Below are 18,140 nucleotides of genomic sequence, written 5' to 3'. Positions count from 1 at the left end.
CGCTGCTCTTTTATATCCACGGTGGTCATACAGACATTAAAGCACTCTGATCAAAACATTCTCATCGCTTTACCACAGTGTGTCTTCCGGTGATGCCCTGGCCCTTTGACGGTCCTGTTGAGCTGCACTGTGTTGATTGCTTCTTTTTGGGGGCCGGTACTTTAGCTTTGCCTTTGAAGGCCTTGGTGGGATCCAGCTTATTGATATAGCAGTCTCCAGCAGCATCTGCTGGGCTGAGGTCACAGCTGAAGGTCAGGGGCTGGTAGAGGGATGCCCACTGCTGCGAAGAGAAGCAGGATTCTTAGACAGTAATGTGGATCCAAACAAACAAACACACAGAAAAATATGTCTGTCGTAGGATGTGTATAACAATACACATTTACCATTTACCACATTTACCAACTTAAAAAATGCTATATGTCTAAAAAGTTTGTGACAAAGCAAAATCACACATTTTGTAATTTCCAACTGATAATTTACTTAAGGCAGACCAATTACAAGTAACATCTCTGTCAAATGTTCTTAAAATGACATTCATTCTCCCATTATTAGTAAAAGAAATATTTCAGAGAACTTGGTTGCGTTTGAATTTAATGGAGACGGGAACACATCTGGTCCACTTACTCATGTCTGGTATACAAGAAGAACAAACAGATGGATGACGGATTTCATTTACATTGCACAGTCTTAAAAAAAACCCAAGAAACTAAGACAATCAACCATTTTGGTACCTTCGCCTGGGGGCTTGAGCCATATGGTGTGAAGACATACTGCCACTCAGGCAGACCCAGGTGTGTGATCATCAGTCGGTAGTAGGACGTAAATGTTGCCGTCAGAAAATGCCAGCACAATGAGCGATCGAGGAACCAGATTTCACTCTGCTGGGCTACCACAGCTGGAAAATACCAAGATTAACATTTAGCATCAAGAGTGGGAAGGTTTGGGGTTAGAGTGAAAACATTAGACGAGTAAACAGAACACCTGGAGTGCAGTTTTTGTAGACCAGACACACTTTTCCATTCCCACCACAAGAATCCAGCTCGAAGATGCGGCTCCGGGCATCAAAATGGGGTGCGGCACGTGCAGGCTCGAGCCCTGACAGATAGCATTTATGAATCTCAAATAAATATTTAGAGTTCATTTAACAACTCATTCATTAGTCTGCTTTCTGCGCAAGTGGGCATGTGTAAACAACCATAATTGAACTTGACATGCTGTAATTGAAGAGTTAAGCCGCATGAGGATCTGACAGGAAATTTTATTTTGTTTACCTCTCTCTGTGGTGCTCTCCTCCCAGTCCAGGTCAGCCAGTGAGGGCGCATTGGGGAGAGAGAAGAGTGACACCGGTTGGAGGAGAGGCCCCAGTCTGGCCACACTGTTGATCATCATGCATCCTAAGGGAACACACTCATCTGGAAAAACATGCGCACCAACATGATTAGAAGAAAGCAAGCTTACTTTATTAATCCCCTGTGCTGAAATTACTTCTCTGCATTTAACTCATCTTACTTATAGTTAACCTTAAGTATGCATACGCATACGCATACGCATACGCATACGCATACGCATACGCATACGCATACGCATACAGTTGCAGGGGTCAAGGGCCTCAACCTGAGCGGCGGGATTCAAGCTTGCAAATATTCGACCACAAGCTACCTTGAAAAGCTTTGGTAAGCCTTGAATAGTATCATAATATGTTATGATTTAAATTCTCAAAGTAAGAGCCAGGCTGAGGCAACAACAGCAAGAGAAATCTGGGGATCAGGAGCATGTATTTTACTAACCTGAATATTCCCTTTCACATTTTACAGACGGGAAACTAAATAAATAAGTGGAGGGTTAAACTATTACTTATTTGGTCACAACATACTATATTATCAGTGTATTTAATGATGCAAGTGTGATGGAGAGAACTGGAAAATAGTGCAGTGATGTAACAGCAGTTGCAGCCTTTATATAAAGACGCACATTTGACAAATGATGACACACTTCTGTAGGATGTATGGTTTTACAGACAGAATATATAAGGACACCCACCGTCGAGTTTAACACTCCACGTTAACGTGAATCCATCAGTTGTGAGATAGAAATCGCGCAGGTCCTCTGGTAAAATACAAGTATTTTTCTGTGGGATAAACAAAACGAATGCATGCTATAACAATGTCAATTCGGATCCAGGTTTGTCACAAGAAGACATGCTTGCACCTGCTCCCACGTCAGCAGGCTCCTCTTCTCTGCAGGCTCCCTCTCTGCAAAACGGACGTCCACCACACCAGGCATGCTCTCTGGACCAAGAAGAACAAAATACTCAGATCCTGACTGGATCTATTTGTTGCTAGCTAGCCAGACCTTCGACATGTGCCAATACAATAATACACACCGAGGATTCGGGTGATGCCGAGTGTCAGTCTCTCAGCAACACCCTTAAACGCCAAGATCTCTTTGGTCTCCTCCATTGCAGCAATATCAGTTTTGCACAAAACACCAGATGCGCTTTAAGTAGACATCTCAGATATCTATCTGCCCTGCTAAAGTCTGCCCAGCATCCTTCACCTTGCCTCGTTGACAGTACGCGCACAGGAAGCCACTAACTGAAACATGACGTAAGAGAGACACACAATTCAGCCAATAGGGTTTCGTTTTTCTCAATAATTACCCAATAAGATTTGAGTTCTGAAAAGGAGGCGGGACTATAATCCCATAGCAACGCTTGGCTCCCTGGGAGTGGTGGCGGTTGTTTCAACATGGCGGCAGCGGCTAAAAGAAGTGAAAAGTCGGGGATCAGCTGGATAAATAGCGGTATGTCTCACCTCTACTGAACAATATCCATCATATTAAAGTGGTTCGTTACCGAACCTGCTCCATGATAAGGTGGTTAACATTTTTTAAGCGAGTCCGAGAGATTCTACTTGTTTGAGGAAGTCACGCTGCTTGTCAAGCTAATTACTGTCCCTTAAGTTTAATATGACTGTCTTCTAATAATGTGATTTATTGATTTATAGCAAACATAATTGTGTAAATACCTAGCCAGTTAGGTTACTTGATGCTTCCATAAACACTGGTGTGATTTGCAGTGTAAATCAACTTCTGCGTTTCTTTGGTGAGCACGTCGCTTTTAAAAGAACCCAAACAAATCGGACATCATTCAGAAGCATGTAGCTTATTAAGTTTATTAGAGTGGTGGGATACCTCCCTAACTACCTATTTTCCCATGTTCAGTGTCAGAAGAGGAGCAGCCTTTGGTGTTTGTTCCTGGTGAGCATCAGTAGCACTGTTCATTCACAGTCCCTGTGAATAATGTCATCGATAATGGTCTCGTGGTGTTCTTTTTCCTTTTGCTTGCATCCCCACATGAACCACTTCAGGAGTTGACAGAGAGGTGAAGACCAGCACCGCTTTCAAGAAGGGATCAGGCAGCACCGGCGTATACAATAAAAAGGGCGCCACGGCACGAATCAAGCAAAATTCTGACAGCAAAACCCCGGACACAAAAAAGACAGGAGGCAAAAACCAGGTCCACCTCCAAAGTGATCACTCTGGTTCTTATTATCGAGAAGAAATGTGTGATCGCAGAGGTGCTGTGTCTTCAGTGTCCACAAATTCATTTATTCCTTTTACTCAGGTTGGCCAGCATTTTGTTGGGTTGTCTTCTCTTATCTTAGAGAATTCTAAAGTATACATTGTTATCAGATCCTCTGCCAATAACACATCAGTGTTGTCAACTACTATTCATCAGGTGGTGTCAGACAACAGCAAAGCTAAGAGTGACATCTGTTTGAAAGACCTCTGTCCAGAAGATAAGCGACGGATTGCAAACCTTATTGAAGAACTTGCCAGGTAACGACCACAATATGCTCACATTGTTATTATCACGCTATTATTCTTGCATATCTTGAACAGTGACTATAAATCTAAATCATGTAGTTACACCCTTGTCAGTGTCACTGACTTTTCTTCTTAATGCTGCTGTTTCCTGTTTTTCAGAGTGACTGAAGAGAAGGAAGAATCAATGCAGCGTTTGAAAGATGAACAAGGAAGTTCTGAACGTAAGATTCAGCAGTTGGAGGAACAAAACCTAACAATAGTACAGGAAAGAGAGAGTATCCTTTTAATATGTGTGTTGCTTATAGCAGTAGCTATGTTCTTGATCTTTTTTTTTAATGCTGACAAATATCTTAATGAACTTCCATTAAACAAAACCAAAAACAAATGAAGGATCTGAGAGTTGGCAGTAAAATATGATAGTTACCAGTGAAAAGACTGGCAGTTTCAATCAAAGGTGGACAGGATACTGAAAACCTCTATTGTAATACAATTACTGTTGCGTAGCTTCAGTTACATGTCAAAGTACCCAAAGAAAAGTAAATGGTACTTTTTCGCATACTACATAACAGCATTTTATTCACTTATACCAATTCAGTATATCTGTATAAAATACCTACATTTGAAGTATTTTTATTAGCAACACGTATATACATAAGTTACACAATGACTTTTTTCTTTGAATAATAAATGTAAATATAAAGCAGGAATTTGACACTCTAAAATGAATAGAATTTGTGACCACAAAAGCACAGGACAAAAGATCTGAATATAAATTCTCACTGTGGCCACACTCGCCAGTGGATTCAGATAAGTAAAGAATACATTATGTGAATTGTACATGTAAAAGTGCAGCTAATAAGACACTGCTCTAAGATGAAATCATGGTGCAATAAATCTAGATTTTCAAAGCCATTTTCCACTATTTAAAGAATACTCTGCTGAAATGTACACTGCATGTTGGTGTATTGTAACTTAAGCATCGTATCTTCAGCTACAATGCTCAGCTTTTCTCGAGTTGGTGCTTTTAATACAAAGGGATGGGTGAAGTAAGGCTCTGGTACACTTTTTGTAGCTTATCTACGGTATATGTACAACTGTAATTTCTAAAATCTCTATAGTTACGCATCATGGGTTGCATAATGATGTAGTCCTTAGCTTAACTAAGCTTAGCCTTAATATTGATAACATAACCAGTGATTTTTTTTAAAAATCATTTTAATTGTCTCACAAAAATGACTTTAAGCGTAACATTTCAATCCCTAGGATCAGATTGCCTCGTTACATTTTTTTCAAACAAAAATTGATGCCATAATTATCACAATACATTCTTTTTTTAATGATTTTGTTCGGGTTTATGTGTTATGAGTGTAGACATGACTGTGGAGCAATGAACTTTTCCTTGTTCTCAGTTTTATGTGCTATGTGAACAAAACGTCTGTAGGGGGCAGTGTTGTCCCATGTAATACCATCCACAGCCTTTGGCAAGACTGTTCAATCTGTTAGAGAACTCCTAGAAATAGAGCAGATGCATTTGAATTATTTGATGCCTGCTGCAGTTGTCTTGTAGCTTATCCGCTGTTTTGTACAGAATCAATTTCATGGTTGGAGCTGTGGCCCGAACCGTCTCAATCATCTTATCATCCAACGATGAATTTTGATATTTACTAACAAAACTGCAGCGGCTCCTTTTACCATCTGCTTTTGTAGCCAGTCCTGACTGTTGAATGGTGAGTCAAGAGTTTCCCTCAGTATCCCCTTCAGAAAATGAGATCAGATGGGTCACCAGCTGATTCATGATCGTCTCTACCGAGGCTTGGTTTTAGAGTCAAACGCTGAATCCCACCTTCTGGTATTCATCACAATTCTGCTCAGGTCAGACTACGGGATGGCCAGAAGTCAATTTAGGTTAAAAACATTGCAAAATATGAAGAGTAATTGACCCGGCTGGTAAATTGCACGATTGGCAACGGTGGCGGAGAAAATTAGGAAAGCACAACTCAATTAAAGACACTTTGGCTTGGAGACTTGGCATTTACAGCAAACTTCTAAACTCCATTAAAAAGGTATTTGAGAGAAAAAAAAGTGTTCAGATCCCAGCACCTCAGGGGGGGATAACATAGTCTTTTAAAGTGTGTGCAAGAGTCATGAAGGCCCTTCTCAGGCAGGAGGTTCCGGCACTTCTCCGAAAGGTTAAGGAGACACCAAAGGCAAACACACTGAATGAGAGTCTTGTCAAGTTTAATTCCATTACTTCTCAGCTTATCTTATCGAACCAAGATTCAGGGTTGTCAGGGATAAAGAATATACGGCTGTACCGTCGCCCCAAGCTACCGAGGATGAGAGGGAAAAGTACCCGTGATATTTGGGGTGTTCGGCTGACATTTGCAACTGACTGGCACAGGACTGAATTTGTGTTTGAGATAGAAAGGAGGGCTTTTGTACTTCAAGGCATGTTGGCATTGGCAGAAGTCAAGGTGGCGTTACTAACATGCTACATTTGCTGTATCCAAAGCAAGGCACAGCAGGTGCTGCAGCTAATGTCATTTATTGACTTGAAACAATTGCAGGGAATCCTGAGGCCATAGAGAGAGAGAGGGGGACATAACAGCCCATTACCATGCGTTTGGAAAATGCTAATGGTGCGATACAGGAATGCCAATGCTAAATCCATTTTCACCCCTCCAAGTTTCGGATGTGTGACATTTACAATCTGGTGCTATCCGATGGGCTATTTTATGATAAGCCTACATTAGAAGCAATTGTTTCGATGATTATAAGAACATTGTTCTCTCAGGCAGACTAAGCTTAGCATTATGAATATTTTCACAACTCAGTCTTGGTGTTGTCAAGTTTTACCTTTTAACATTCATGGGCGAGTTTAGCTGTTTGGAAGAGCCTGATGTGTGGTTATTGTGGCCTGTCTGAGTTTGCATGTTCTCTCTGTGTTTGCAAGGATTTTCTAGGGTTACTGAGGGTCAACTTCACCATCCAAAAATATGCGATTTAAATTATTTATTGACTCTTGCTAATATGTGGTTTTCTGCCTCCATGTGTTTGCTCTTTGATGAGCTGGTGACCTGTCCAGGATGAACCCTGCCTTTTGGCCATTGTCAGCTGCGATGGCTCAGGATTCTCGTGACTCTAAACCGGATTAAATGGGTGTATAAGATGAATGGATTGATGGATCTAGTGCTTTCAATTATTTTCTATGTCTAAACCACATAAAAATGCTTGTTTAACTGCTTTTTTGTTATTTTTGCTGTTCTCCTGGAGAGTATTTAAATGGACTTGGCAGCAATTTTTCGAGACTAAAGTTTATTTGAGTATACGGTGTACATGTGTACATCATGCTTTCTGCTTAACTGAGAAAAATTAATTTGAGCTTGATGATTAATTGGACTCAACTGTGAGGGTTTGCTATAATAGCTGTAGTTGGCGAAAGCTGTTTTTAGCTCACCATAACTCTGAATATCCAGTGTTTTGGCTACAAGAAATGGGGGTTTAATCCTCCTGGGGCGGTGTACAACTGGCGTATCTCAAAGACAGATGCAACTTAACCAATATGCTCCCAACTTTTCTAAGCTTTGATGAGTTATTGATTTGGCATGCTTTTGACGATAACTGATTTTTTTTTTTTTTCATGTTTAACACGAGAAAAGTCAGAGCAATTTGCTAAATAATCGTTGGCCGGTGTGTGGTCCTATTCATTAGCCTATCATCTGACTCTTCTCACTATTCTCTAGTATTGATGCAGTAATGTAAGCTGTCTCCTTCTATTAATTCTCTGGCATCTCTTCCTTGCACACACACACTTGTACACATACACACACATCCACACATCAGTCTCCTCCCCCATTCCTCTCACAATCCCGCTCAGCCTCAATCTGTTTGGCACACTGTGCTAAAGCAGGTTTTAAAATATTCCCCCCTCCTGTGCAAATTTGTTCCACCTTGAAGTGGATTTCATTATTTCATTTGAGCCTCGGCCTGACAGGGAAGTGAATCATTTTGACAGGCCCCGTCTGAAGCCTCTTCAACCCAAGCCCTTGATTCTGAGTATTTTTGGAGCAGGGGGGAGGAGTAAGTCATTGTTGGCACTCTGCAGCTCCATGTAAACCAGGGGCTTGCCGAACACTTGGCCCCCATTGGCTGGGGTCCAAGGCTGTGGAGGGAGCATGTTTAGTTTGGAGACGTACGGAGAGGTGGAATCTTATCAGCGTTGCTCCACTCAGTTCAGATTACCTCGCACTTGCTGTCCAGGGACTGCATCACCCTGTCAGCACATTAACACCTTACCTTCAATTACACTGGGATGCTATGATGCTGCAGACTTGTTAGGCTCCATTTGTGCATCTCTAGGATTGTGTGTGGTCTACTACTATTTATGCCGAAGCTTCGTATCCTGTGCTGTGCATATTATGTGTAGTTATCTGGTCTTAGCCCTATATAAATCATAAATTGCTGCTCTGTATCTTGGATTGCGGTGAGGTCTAGCTGTGCGAGTGTTTTCAGCATCTCCCCTCCAAGACCCTTATTCATGCTGTATAAATAAACACCCAGCACAGACTTACTTGATGTGATGTCCTTGTGATGTCCTCAAGTTTCCCATATAGATTTGCTTCCGTGGACATCACTGCATCAGGAGAGGAGCCTTAGTTTGATGAAGGGTTCAATCAAAGTGTTTCCTGACATTTACCTTGTGTTTATGGAAGCTGCTGTCTTGCATTTGTCTGGCGTCTGGTCCTCGATTCAAAGTCATCCCCACTCTCTTCTGCCTTTCTGTTTCATTTCCACAGCCTGATTGAAGTCTTCTAACAACCAAAGTGTTTTCTTATGGAGTGTTCCGCCAACTATTCCTTCAATAAGACTCCACTTTGAACTTTGATTTTCTCTTAAAACGGGGTCTTTTTTTCTCCTCTTTTTTTTTTTTTTTTCTTTTTCCTATGGATGCTGAGAAACTCATCAGCTGTGGGAGCTGGGCCACCGTCATAAAAAGATATGGCCTGGAGGAGCACACTTTACGGTCAGCTCGGGTGGGAGTGTGTGTACGACTGTTTGTGTGGGTTGTTCACAGTGCAGGTGGGGATTCTGCACTCTCACGTCTTGCTGTTTTTGTGTGTGCCGTGGAAAGTTGGAGAGAGGTTGATTATTGAATTTGTGTGACTGTCTGTGTGTAGTCCCTCCATTCTCATGCTCATTATCTTTGTGCGTGCTGGTGTGTTGTGGTGCTGCCACTGTCATTAGTGGGCCCCTGAGGCGCAGCAGTAGTCCCGCTCCAGATTAGTTTTCTTGTGGCTGCCAGCTCTCTGTCTGGCAGATAGCCTGGCATGGCACTGTCCAGCTCGCCTCGATACAGCTTGGCCCGGCACAGATGGTGAAAGCTCCGTGCCACAACAACAACTTTGATTTTGCTGGACTCATCTCCCTCTGTTTTCAGCTCTGCCATTCCCTCCACTTTTCTGGTCCAATGTGTAATTGATTGCTGAAACAAGGTTTTAATTCAGATTGTCAATCTAATTCCAGCATCTATCTTTTTTTTTTTTTTTTCCAGATGAAACCGCACTAGAGAAACCTTTTCTTTCACAGCCATTTTGGAGGTGTCACTTTTAAAATTTGTTTATGTTTCATTTGGAAAACACTAACATTCAAACAATCCTTTCATCCTGTTACCATCTCTCTTTGGACAGTTATATCTGCACACTGCAAATTCCTCTTGTGATGGAACATGTTTTTTTTGTTTTTTTTGCTGTTGTTTTACTTTGTTAGTCACTTAACTATTGTTGCTCCAGGCCTGCACCAGCAGTACAAGGAGTGCCAGGAGCTGCTTGCGCTCTATCAACAATACCTTTTGTTGCAACAGTCAAAGCTCAACCAGTCCATTCCCCAGCTCAGCCAACCGGAAGCCCACAGCAAGGTAAGCAACGGGACAATTCAGAAAGGTAATTGCAGAAGTCATCTCACAATCAGCACGTCTGCATTTATCATACATACTGGTTTCACCACAATCTTGTGACAATTCGTCAATATTCCAATCGGCAAAAGAATGGAACTGTGTTAAAGAAACACAATAATAGTAGCACTTTGTATTTTCGATTACTGTTCTGCTAAAGTTTGAAAAGGCTTCTGGCATTGGAGTTTCCTTCAGATTGTTTGTGTACATTGGAATTATGAGTGAAGGTGCGACTACACACACACATTATCTAAGTAAGAGAGAAGTAAGAGCAAAATTTGTTTAGTTTGAGACCAACCGGAAGTTGCAGCATTTAGGTAGCAGGTACAATTTTTAGAAATGCCTTTTGATGCAGCAACACTGAGCAGATTATATCATAAGCTCTGTTGAAGAGATGAGTTTTAATTACGATTGCTATATAATGATTTATTGTGGTTGATAAGTTATAGTTGTTTAAGTTGCTTGTGTGATAGTTTGTTTACATAATGGTTGTATCGATACAGTGGCCAAACAATAGTGAAACATTTCATGTTGAAATTGTTGTGGCTATGCTCGTCACTGTTATGCTTTCATGAGCCAACCGATGGAAACACATTTGACATCCAAATCTCACTGATATGGCCAAGTGCCAAACAGCAATGGACTGTTTCAGGCCACAGTTAGATCCATCTTTAATAGTGAAAAATGTCTCAAGGTTACATTTCAGAAACAAAAGACATCTCTCTGGCCATTACATCTGTATGAATAGATGACTTGGCTAACCTCATTGTCCCACTGCAGCTCTGAATAATGCGTGTTTGCCTGCTCCCTGACCCGCGGTAAATTAGTCACGGCCTCTTCCGTGGTAAACCAAAGGATGCTCTCCTCCTTATGTTTATCCCATAATGTTCCTGACCTTGGCTTACCTGCCACTTGTGCCGAGTCGAAAATAGTCCTCTTAATCTTGTGGCCACTGTCCAGTTTATAGTTGTGAAGGATCATTTTCAGCTATCCTGCTGAAAAACCGAGCCATGCCTCACCACCACGTCTGTGCAAGCCCCAAAGTCAATTGAGTACATTCGCATCAACAAAATCAGCAGCAACGTTAGCCACACATTAGTGTCTACACAAGATGCATTCTGGTACGGTTGTTTATATAACCTGCATTTTGGCTCCACTTGTAGCTCGATGCACAATCAGTGTAGTTATGTGCACAAAATGGAATGAAATAGACCAGGAAAGATGCTTTGGGTTTCTACAGCACACATAAAATGCTTGTGAAACGAGTTCTTGTGGAACAGCTCCTGTGAGCAAATAGGGAGCTTTTACTGCACATAGCAACACGAGCAAATTAGGTTGCTGAGCCCTAATTCAGTATTGGTAAATTTCCGTTTGTATTCCAGGTCTGAATTAAAGTTTTATGGAGCAGTCTAATGTTTTTGGCTGAATAAATGCCATCAGCATTTCAGAGTCTTCCCAAATTGGCCAAAATGCATTCATTGTCCTCTTTGTTCTCTGTCCAGGTGCTCAGCAGCGAGGAAACCCACAGCAGGACATCCACAAGCAGAGCTAATGGCTCACTCTTTGATGGCTCATACCTCAGCTTTGCCGCCACAGAGCCACAACAATCACAAGTGTACAGGAATAATGATGGGCGAAGAGGAGCAGCACACACATTTCAGAATCCCGCTTCTCGTTTCTGTGTTAGTGACTTCAGTCCAAACTGTGGGCCACTCAAACAACATGTGCTGCCGAAAAGGGAGTGCAGGGGGCAACATTTATGCCACAGATGTGAACGCAGCCAAAACGGCGTCCTTGACGCTGGCTATGAAAAAAAGGGGCAGAGAAGCGACGCTCATCAATGGAATGGCAACCATTATATTCACAACAAAGAGGAGATTGAAAGGTACAGTAAGCTTACCATTCTACATCAAGTTTTCTATATCGAAACTTGTCAAGACACAGGAATGGCTAAGCATGGAATATGTATTGACACTTAGGCACCACAGAGGACATATCCTGGGCACGGAGGCTGAGGAAGGTCCCTCGACGTCACAGTTGAGCCATCAAGACTGGGAGGAGAAGAAGCACCAACTACTTCTGCAGAAAATGCAGTTAGAAATGGAGAGAGAGAAGATCCAGGCACGACTGGCTGAGCAGGAAGAGAGGTTCAAGAGACAGAATGAGCAGCTACGTCAGTCCCGTCTCGATTACAGCAGGTAAATACAAAATACTCAGAGAAATGAGTCATGTCTGGTGACAATACGAGGTTATATTTGGGGGCGTACTTTGATCGTTATTCACATCTCAGATTAACTACCTATCCATGAAGAGTCATTTTTATGTCCAGTGTTTGTCATTGCAGAACTTTTATAACTTGGCATTTTCTTTTTTCCCTCCCTCACTTCTATTTTTGTTGTTTTTTGTTTTTGTTTAGTTTTCAACAAGCTCCTCGAGCTGAGCATAGCAAGTCAAACACAAGGGAAGTAAGTTCAGAGCCTGGAGGACCTTCTCGAGAACATTTGCCTCACAGGTAAATGCGATCAAACTCTTTCAGTCAGACATGCTTGCTCGCTCGCTCATTGCTCACTCGCCAGTACATTGTTTCTACGGTCTACAGTGAATCTGAAGATGTTGGCACGCTTCCTGCAGGACAGACTGTCCATGAGAAACACTCGCTAACTGTATCTTCTCTGCAAAATCACAAGAGTAAGTCTCCCATAAAACATACCGTACGCAATACACCTATCAAAAATTAGATTCTCTCAACACATCTTATTCCCTTTGCACTGTCATATATATGTCAAACTGGTTCGGTATATCTTGTGGGTTATTTTTCCAATTATGTGGTCTGTCCTGCTCTTTGCCTTGCGGCTTGTGCAACTCGTATAACTCTTATCTCATTTCTTTAACGACAGGCTCCTTTAAACAGTCCAGAAGGGACATGGCCACATCTCCAGCAAAGCCCCTCACTGGACTCACCTCAGTGGCTGCAGCTGAAAAGACCCCAGAGGCCAGGTAACACATCTTCACTGAACATCACTGAAGCATTTAGGGGGGAAAAAAAACCTCGCCATTTGTTTGAATACTTCTTGGTTTCTGTAAGGCTTTATGGCCTTTGACAACCTTTGCACACTTTATGCTGGATAAACAGCAGGACTATAACAAATACATTTGAGCATGTAGTAGCATTCTTTTACACAGAAACAGCCCGCATGGTTGATTTCAGCTGTGCCAGCGAGACGTGTCAATTGCTCATCGAGCAGCAATGAGAAATGGCAGGGTAAAGCATCTACATGATGCCGTAAAAAGGTGTGAATCACGTCTGGTTTGTAATTGTGAAGTGAGCTTTTCCCAGGATGGCGTTTCTCCGCTACTCCAGTGATGAAGGAAGTCCTGTGAAGGACACTGTGGAGATCACTTGTGTTTTCCTATTATCACCATGAACCGACATCATAAAAGAAAGTGTAAAACGTAAATCTTAAAGCTCATTTTGTGTTTGCAACTGCTGCAATGTTAATGAGTAAATGACGGCTTCTCTTAGTGTAGCAAAATTTTTGGAGCTGCAAGAAGCTAAATGAAGCTTTTTATTGAGCTAGCCAGTGCTGTGGCCGGCCTGTCAGGAGACATGCTGCGTTCCATTAGTCGGCCTAGCAGGGATCCTGCAGCAGGTGTAATTGAACAGACTTCTGGATGCACATGCTGCCCTCCCTTCTCTCTCTGCCACAGTAATGAGACAGAGAAGGCAAGAGTGAGGGAGAGATGTTAAAAGTGTGTTCGAGGGTGAGAGCATTGGATAAAGTGAAAAATGTGAGGTGAGGAATGTTCGCGTAGGCCCAGATGGATCGCAGTGGTAATGGTGAGAAAGACGCGAGAATGAAAAGAGGTTTTGAGGACAGGCATGAATCACTAAGTGGAAGTGACAAAAGCCTTCCCAACAAACCAAATTAGTTTTCTACATGAAATAGTAATTAACCCAATTCCGTTTGCCTGTGCACTGGCCGGCCATCATATATAAGGATTTTAGATTTTTGCCTTGACATTTCACTTGCTATGCGTCGCTGCAGACATTTCTGTTTGAAATTAATTTTATATTCCTTTAGTTGATGAATTTCTTTGTGTGATGTCAGATTAGATTTTTCTCGACCCTTTTTGGAAACGTATTGATTGACACGAGGGGCCGGACGGCCTCCCTCTGTCAGTTTGACAGGGTAGTTTTCGAAACTTTCCTTCTGACGATTAACTCCTAAACAAAGCAGTGCGCGGTCCAAGTTAAACTGTGAACGCTGGCAGATGCCCATTAATTCCAGCAGGGGACCCTCGGTATCACATCTTATTAGCATCCATTTTCACCTCCAAAGCTTTTTAAAATTGTCGGACTCCGACACACTTCTTTATTTATTTATTTTTCACTGCCAGTAATGAGGAAGTCTGTCACTCAGATGCCTTTTGAGGTTTGTTCATGGTCATCTCTACAGGTGCTTCTAATCCTTTGGTAATCTATTGTTATGGATCACACAGAATGTTGTTGTTGTTTTTCTTATAAAAATTGACAAGACAATATTACTTTAAATAAGGCGACAGGGGAACAGTATCTTGTTATTTATTGTTCGACAGGTAAGCCACAAACCTGGACTTGACTTTTAACAAACATATTTATATTTCTGTTTGCCGATTTAGAAGCCATCAGCGCCTCATATCAGTTTTTAGACATATTGCAGAATATATTATGTGACTACCACCAAGTGTGTGGCGTCCCCCTCCCTGCCCTCCCTTGGGGGCACCAGAGCGCCTCGGGCATTGCAGCAGCAGGAAGAATCTGAGGTTCTTGGCGATGCCGCCTTCTGCCATATTGATGATTTATTTCATTTTGTTTCAACATAAAGAATTAAGTGGATCGTGAAACAACAATTATGTTATTAAAATGCCTATTTTCAGGCAAGGCAAATTTATTTATAGAGCACCATCCAGATACAATTTACAGTCTTTTACAAAAAAAAATAAAAGAAACCCATTAAAGCAAGCAATTAGGAATCCTAATCTCAGCAATTAAGAGTATGAAATACTTTGAAATGTCCTACACTCTCTCTCACACGCTCTCTTTCACACTCTCATCCTTTTCGTTGGATCAGCTGAACTGCGCTTTTCCTATATTGGCATTTGTACCTGAGCGGCGTTCACTGCATCACTTCTCAATTTAATTTGCGATTAAGATTGAAATTCAATGCAAATGTTCATGAAAAAGTGTTGGTGTAAAAGTATATTTGTACAATAGTGGACAATATATAACGCATCTAAATGAACACAAGAAAACTTTAGAGTAACAAGGATATCTTATAAAATAAAACACATCAGGGAGTCTGGCATTCTACTGAAAATGGCTGGGGTGTTGGAATTATGGAGGATGATTGGGCTCACAGTCATTACGAAATGCTTGATACCATTATGTCAACAAATATGCTGAGGTGGAGAAATGCTACGCGTCGGTAACGCGGATCCAGCAGCTCCACTTACCAGTTCGATAAACTGCAAAAGCTTCCTTCAGTAAACGAACCTCTTCCTCTTTGCAGGATTTGGCACGTTACCTGAAGCCGTCTCTTTCAATTCGGCAACAGCATGCCCCTTGTGGCCGTCTAATCTTAACCAATTCAATCTTGATGTGCAAATTGCGAAACCAGGCTGGGGTTAACATTAAGTGACCTTCTTAATCCTTTCATGAATCCTGCGCTAGTTAGTAATGAGACAGTTCCAGCGCACCCCGCCCATCTCATCTCCATCCTTCCCTGCCGCTGCCCGCCTGCTATTGATTGGTTGGAAAATTGACATGCGGGATATATGCAGTGGCCATTATAGGTTTTTTATCTTACTGTTTGGACTGCAAATGAAAAGGGGCGCCAGGGCGAGACGGCTATCTTTAATGAAAGAGAGGAGCCAAATAAGCAGTGAAAGTTATGAGCAGGAAGGAGGCGGCGAGGAGCGAATGCGGAGGAGTTGTGTGGAAATCTTTTTTTTTTTCTTTTTTCTCCCCTGGCCACAAAGGAGGCATGCTGTATTTGTGCACTCGGAGAAAGAAGTCCACCTGCTTTTATTCCGCTCAAGGATTCACTTCCATATGTTCAAAGCATTTGAAAGGAGACTCACGGCTGGCTACTGCATAAGAGTTTGTTTATTATGGCACCTTTTAAACATTTTTTTACATGAAGGTAAAATATTGCAGAGAACCTACTTTCTGTAAGTCCCCGAAGGGTTCTGTGTTATTGTTACTGGCACAGAGGGTTGAAGTGCTCTAATGTTGGCATCGCTGTGTCTCCAGATGCTCCTGATGTGACCCACCATGCTGAGCCAGAAGATTTTTTTTTTCCTTCCCTTTTTCGTTTTTGCTTTAAAATGATAACAAAAATGTGCGTAGCTGCTGCTGTCCATGTTTTCTTTACATTCACATAGAAGTAAAGTAGAGATAATATTATTTAACGGTGGTTCACGCTTCAACTTTAGACAAACAAAGCCAACAAATGAAGTTCTCCATCGCCCTGAAAATGTATTTGCATGCTTCCCTCCAGTCCTCGTCCAATCTCCATGCCCCCACCTTCCCCTCGCACCCATCCACCACCATTACCCCGCCGTTCCTGCCCAAACTGTACCCCTACCCCCCACGCCAGTCTTGTTATAGATTGTGACCGCCGGTAAGTGATGCATTATTCATTACCGACATGTCGTTTGTTGATGGATGGCTGTTTGAGAGCCCTGTCCGTTAAATAAATCAACAAATAAAAATGCAAATTCTCACATTTCGAGTGAAGCGGCCCAGCTGAAGCCCCCCCCCCCCACCCTCCCCCCCACCCCAACGCTCCCTCTCCGCCTTCCTCTCTATCCACAAAGCGGCACTCATTTCCAGTCTCTCTCTTACAGACAGACGAACACACTCTCCCTCTCCCCTCCTCTCTCTCTCTCTCTCTCTCTCTCTCTCTCTCTCTCTCTCTCTCTCTCACTTTCTCTCCTTTTCTGTTGACATGCAGAAGACTAAATGAGGGAGGCAGATTTACTTAGTTGAGCTTCAGTCTCTTTTTCATCTGTTATCATCCCTCAGTTGACTTAACCCTCATTCACTTTCTCCCCCTCCCGCTCAAACATGTGCATATATTAGTTCACGTTGCTCAAGCAAAATATAGCCTTTCAATGCGGCCCGGCTCCCGGTTTGTGCCGCCTCAAGTTAGTTTGAAAACATGACATATCAAGGTCCACAGATACGTGTGGAGGAGCACAAATGCGTCCTGATTGGAAGTTCCACCAGTGTGTCTGTGCGCAGACCACCCACATGCATATCAACAAGTACATCCCAAAGATCGCCCTTACCTGGGAGAGCTGTGTGTCGACCCGCGCGATGCAAATCGATGCAGCTTTAAACGAGCAGAGAATTATGTTAGCAACATCAGTGGAGCGTGCTTTAAAGAATTCATGTTTTGTATCTGGAATGGCCGTCGTTCGACTGTGTATACACTGAATAATTTATCAAGCCAGGCAGACTGAGGGATTGAATCTCTATTAGCTTAATCTCCCCCGTTTTGGTTTATTTATTTCACTACACATCCCCTCATTTTTATTCTAAGGGAAAAAGCACAGGGTTCTCTCCCTCTTCTTTTTTTTCCGCGCGCACCTGCAAGGAACTGTGTTTCTCTGCCGGGACGCCCCAGTGGTTTTGACTTGTTAACGCTGCTTGTTAGGGTTCAGTAGACACTTCACCAAGAAAGATTTTGTTAACACATGGACAAGAGTTTTTACTTTCATAGTGTCTGTGTTAACAAGTGAAAGGTGAATGACAAATATTTCTCCAAGTCGACTTTAGCCTTGTGCACGTCTGGTGTTGGTCCCTCGGCTTGCGCCTTCTCTGCTTAACTTTGAAAGCACGTAGCGTGACCGGCGGCCTTTGTGTGCATTTCTCCGCTACAATGAAACTGCACAAGGATGCTCATTTACAACAGTGCGTCTCTACAGTGCTCCACAGGGCTCTGTGTTATAAACATAGCCTGTGCCAGTTCAACCTTTAAAACGAGCTGAGGTCATACATGGTGAACAGAAAAGAACTAAATTGAATCAAAACAACATAAAACGAATAATCCTATTTAATTTTTTTTCTCTCTCTTCCTGTTTTTCCTTCAGGTTGGACTTATCTGCGGTTGAGTTATTAGATATCTTTAGTCCTGCCTCGGCACCCGAGCCATACAAGCCAGCAACTCGAAGACACAAAACATCACAACGTAAGCCGGCCGTCGCCCGCAAATCATTGAACCATACTTTACTCACTCCTGGAGGGTCTTATCCACAGAGCAGCCAGCAGGACCTGGAAGAACGCCAATTACTGGAAGATATATTCTTCATCTTCTAA

At 42.4% G+C, this 18,140-nt stretch overlaps 2 protein-coding genes across 2 annotated transcripts; one reads left to right on the top strand and one right to left on the bottom strand.

Annotated features, from left to right (window-relative positions):
- Positions 1–28: 28 nt before the first annotated feature.
- tpgs2 (tubulin polyglutamylase complex subunit 2) lies at positions 29–2,548 on the bottom strand. The gene is made up of 7 exons (XM_080494479.1): positions 2,384–2,548; positions 2,209–2,288; positions 2,041–2,128; positions 1,272–1,412; positions 982–1,095; positions 732–895; positions 29–280 (listed from the first exon to the last, which is right to left on the bottom strand). Exons 1-7 carry the CDS (start codon positions 2,457–2,459, stop codon positions 62–64), a joined length of 882 nt encoding a protein of 293 aa, XP_080350605.1. The 5' UTR covers positions 2,460–2,548; the 3' UTR covers positions 29–61.
- A 943-nt stretch (positions 2,549–3,491) lies between these two features.
- Positions 3,492–18,140, top strand: kiaa1328 (KIAA1328 ortholog; the record flags this gene model as incomplete). The annotated part of the gene is made up of 10 exons (XM_080494396.1): positions 3,492–3,625; positions 3,740–3,840; positions 3,988–4,103; positions 9,618–9,742; positions 11,281–11,663; positions 11,758–11,976; positions 12,195–12,290; positions 12,378–12,466; positions 12,676–12,775; positions 17,915–18,140. Exons 1-10 carry the CDS (start codon positions 3,563–3,565, stop codon positions 18,138–18,140), a joined length of 1,518 nt encoding a protein of 505 aa, XP_080350522.1. The 5' UTR covers positions 3,492–3,562.

The sequence above is a fragment of the Blennius ocellaris genome (assembly GCF_963422515.1).
Source record: "Blennius ocellaris genome assembly, chromosome: 4".
Lineage (NCBI taxonomy): Eukaryota > Metazoa > Chordata > Actinopteri > Blenniiformes > Blenniidae > Blennius > Blennius ocellaris.
This window is presented reverse-complemented; position numbering and strand designations above follow the sequence as displayed.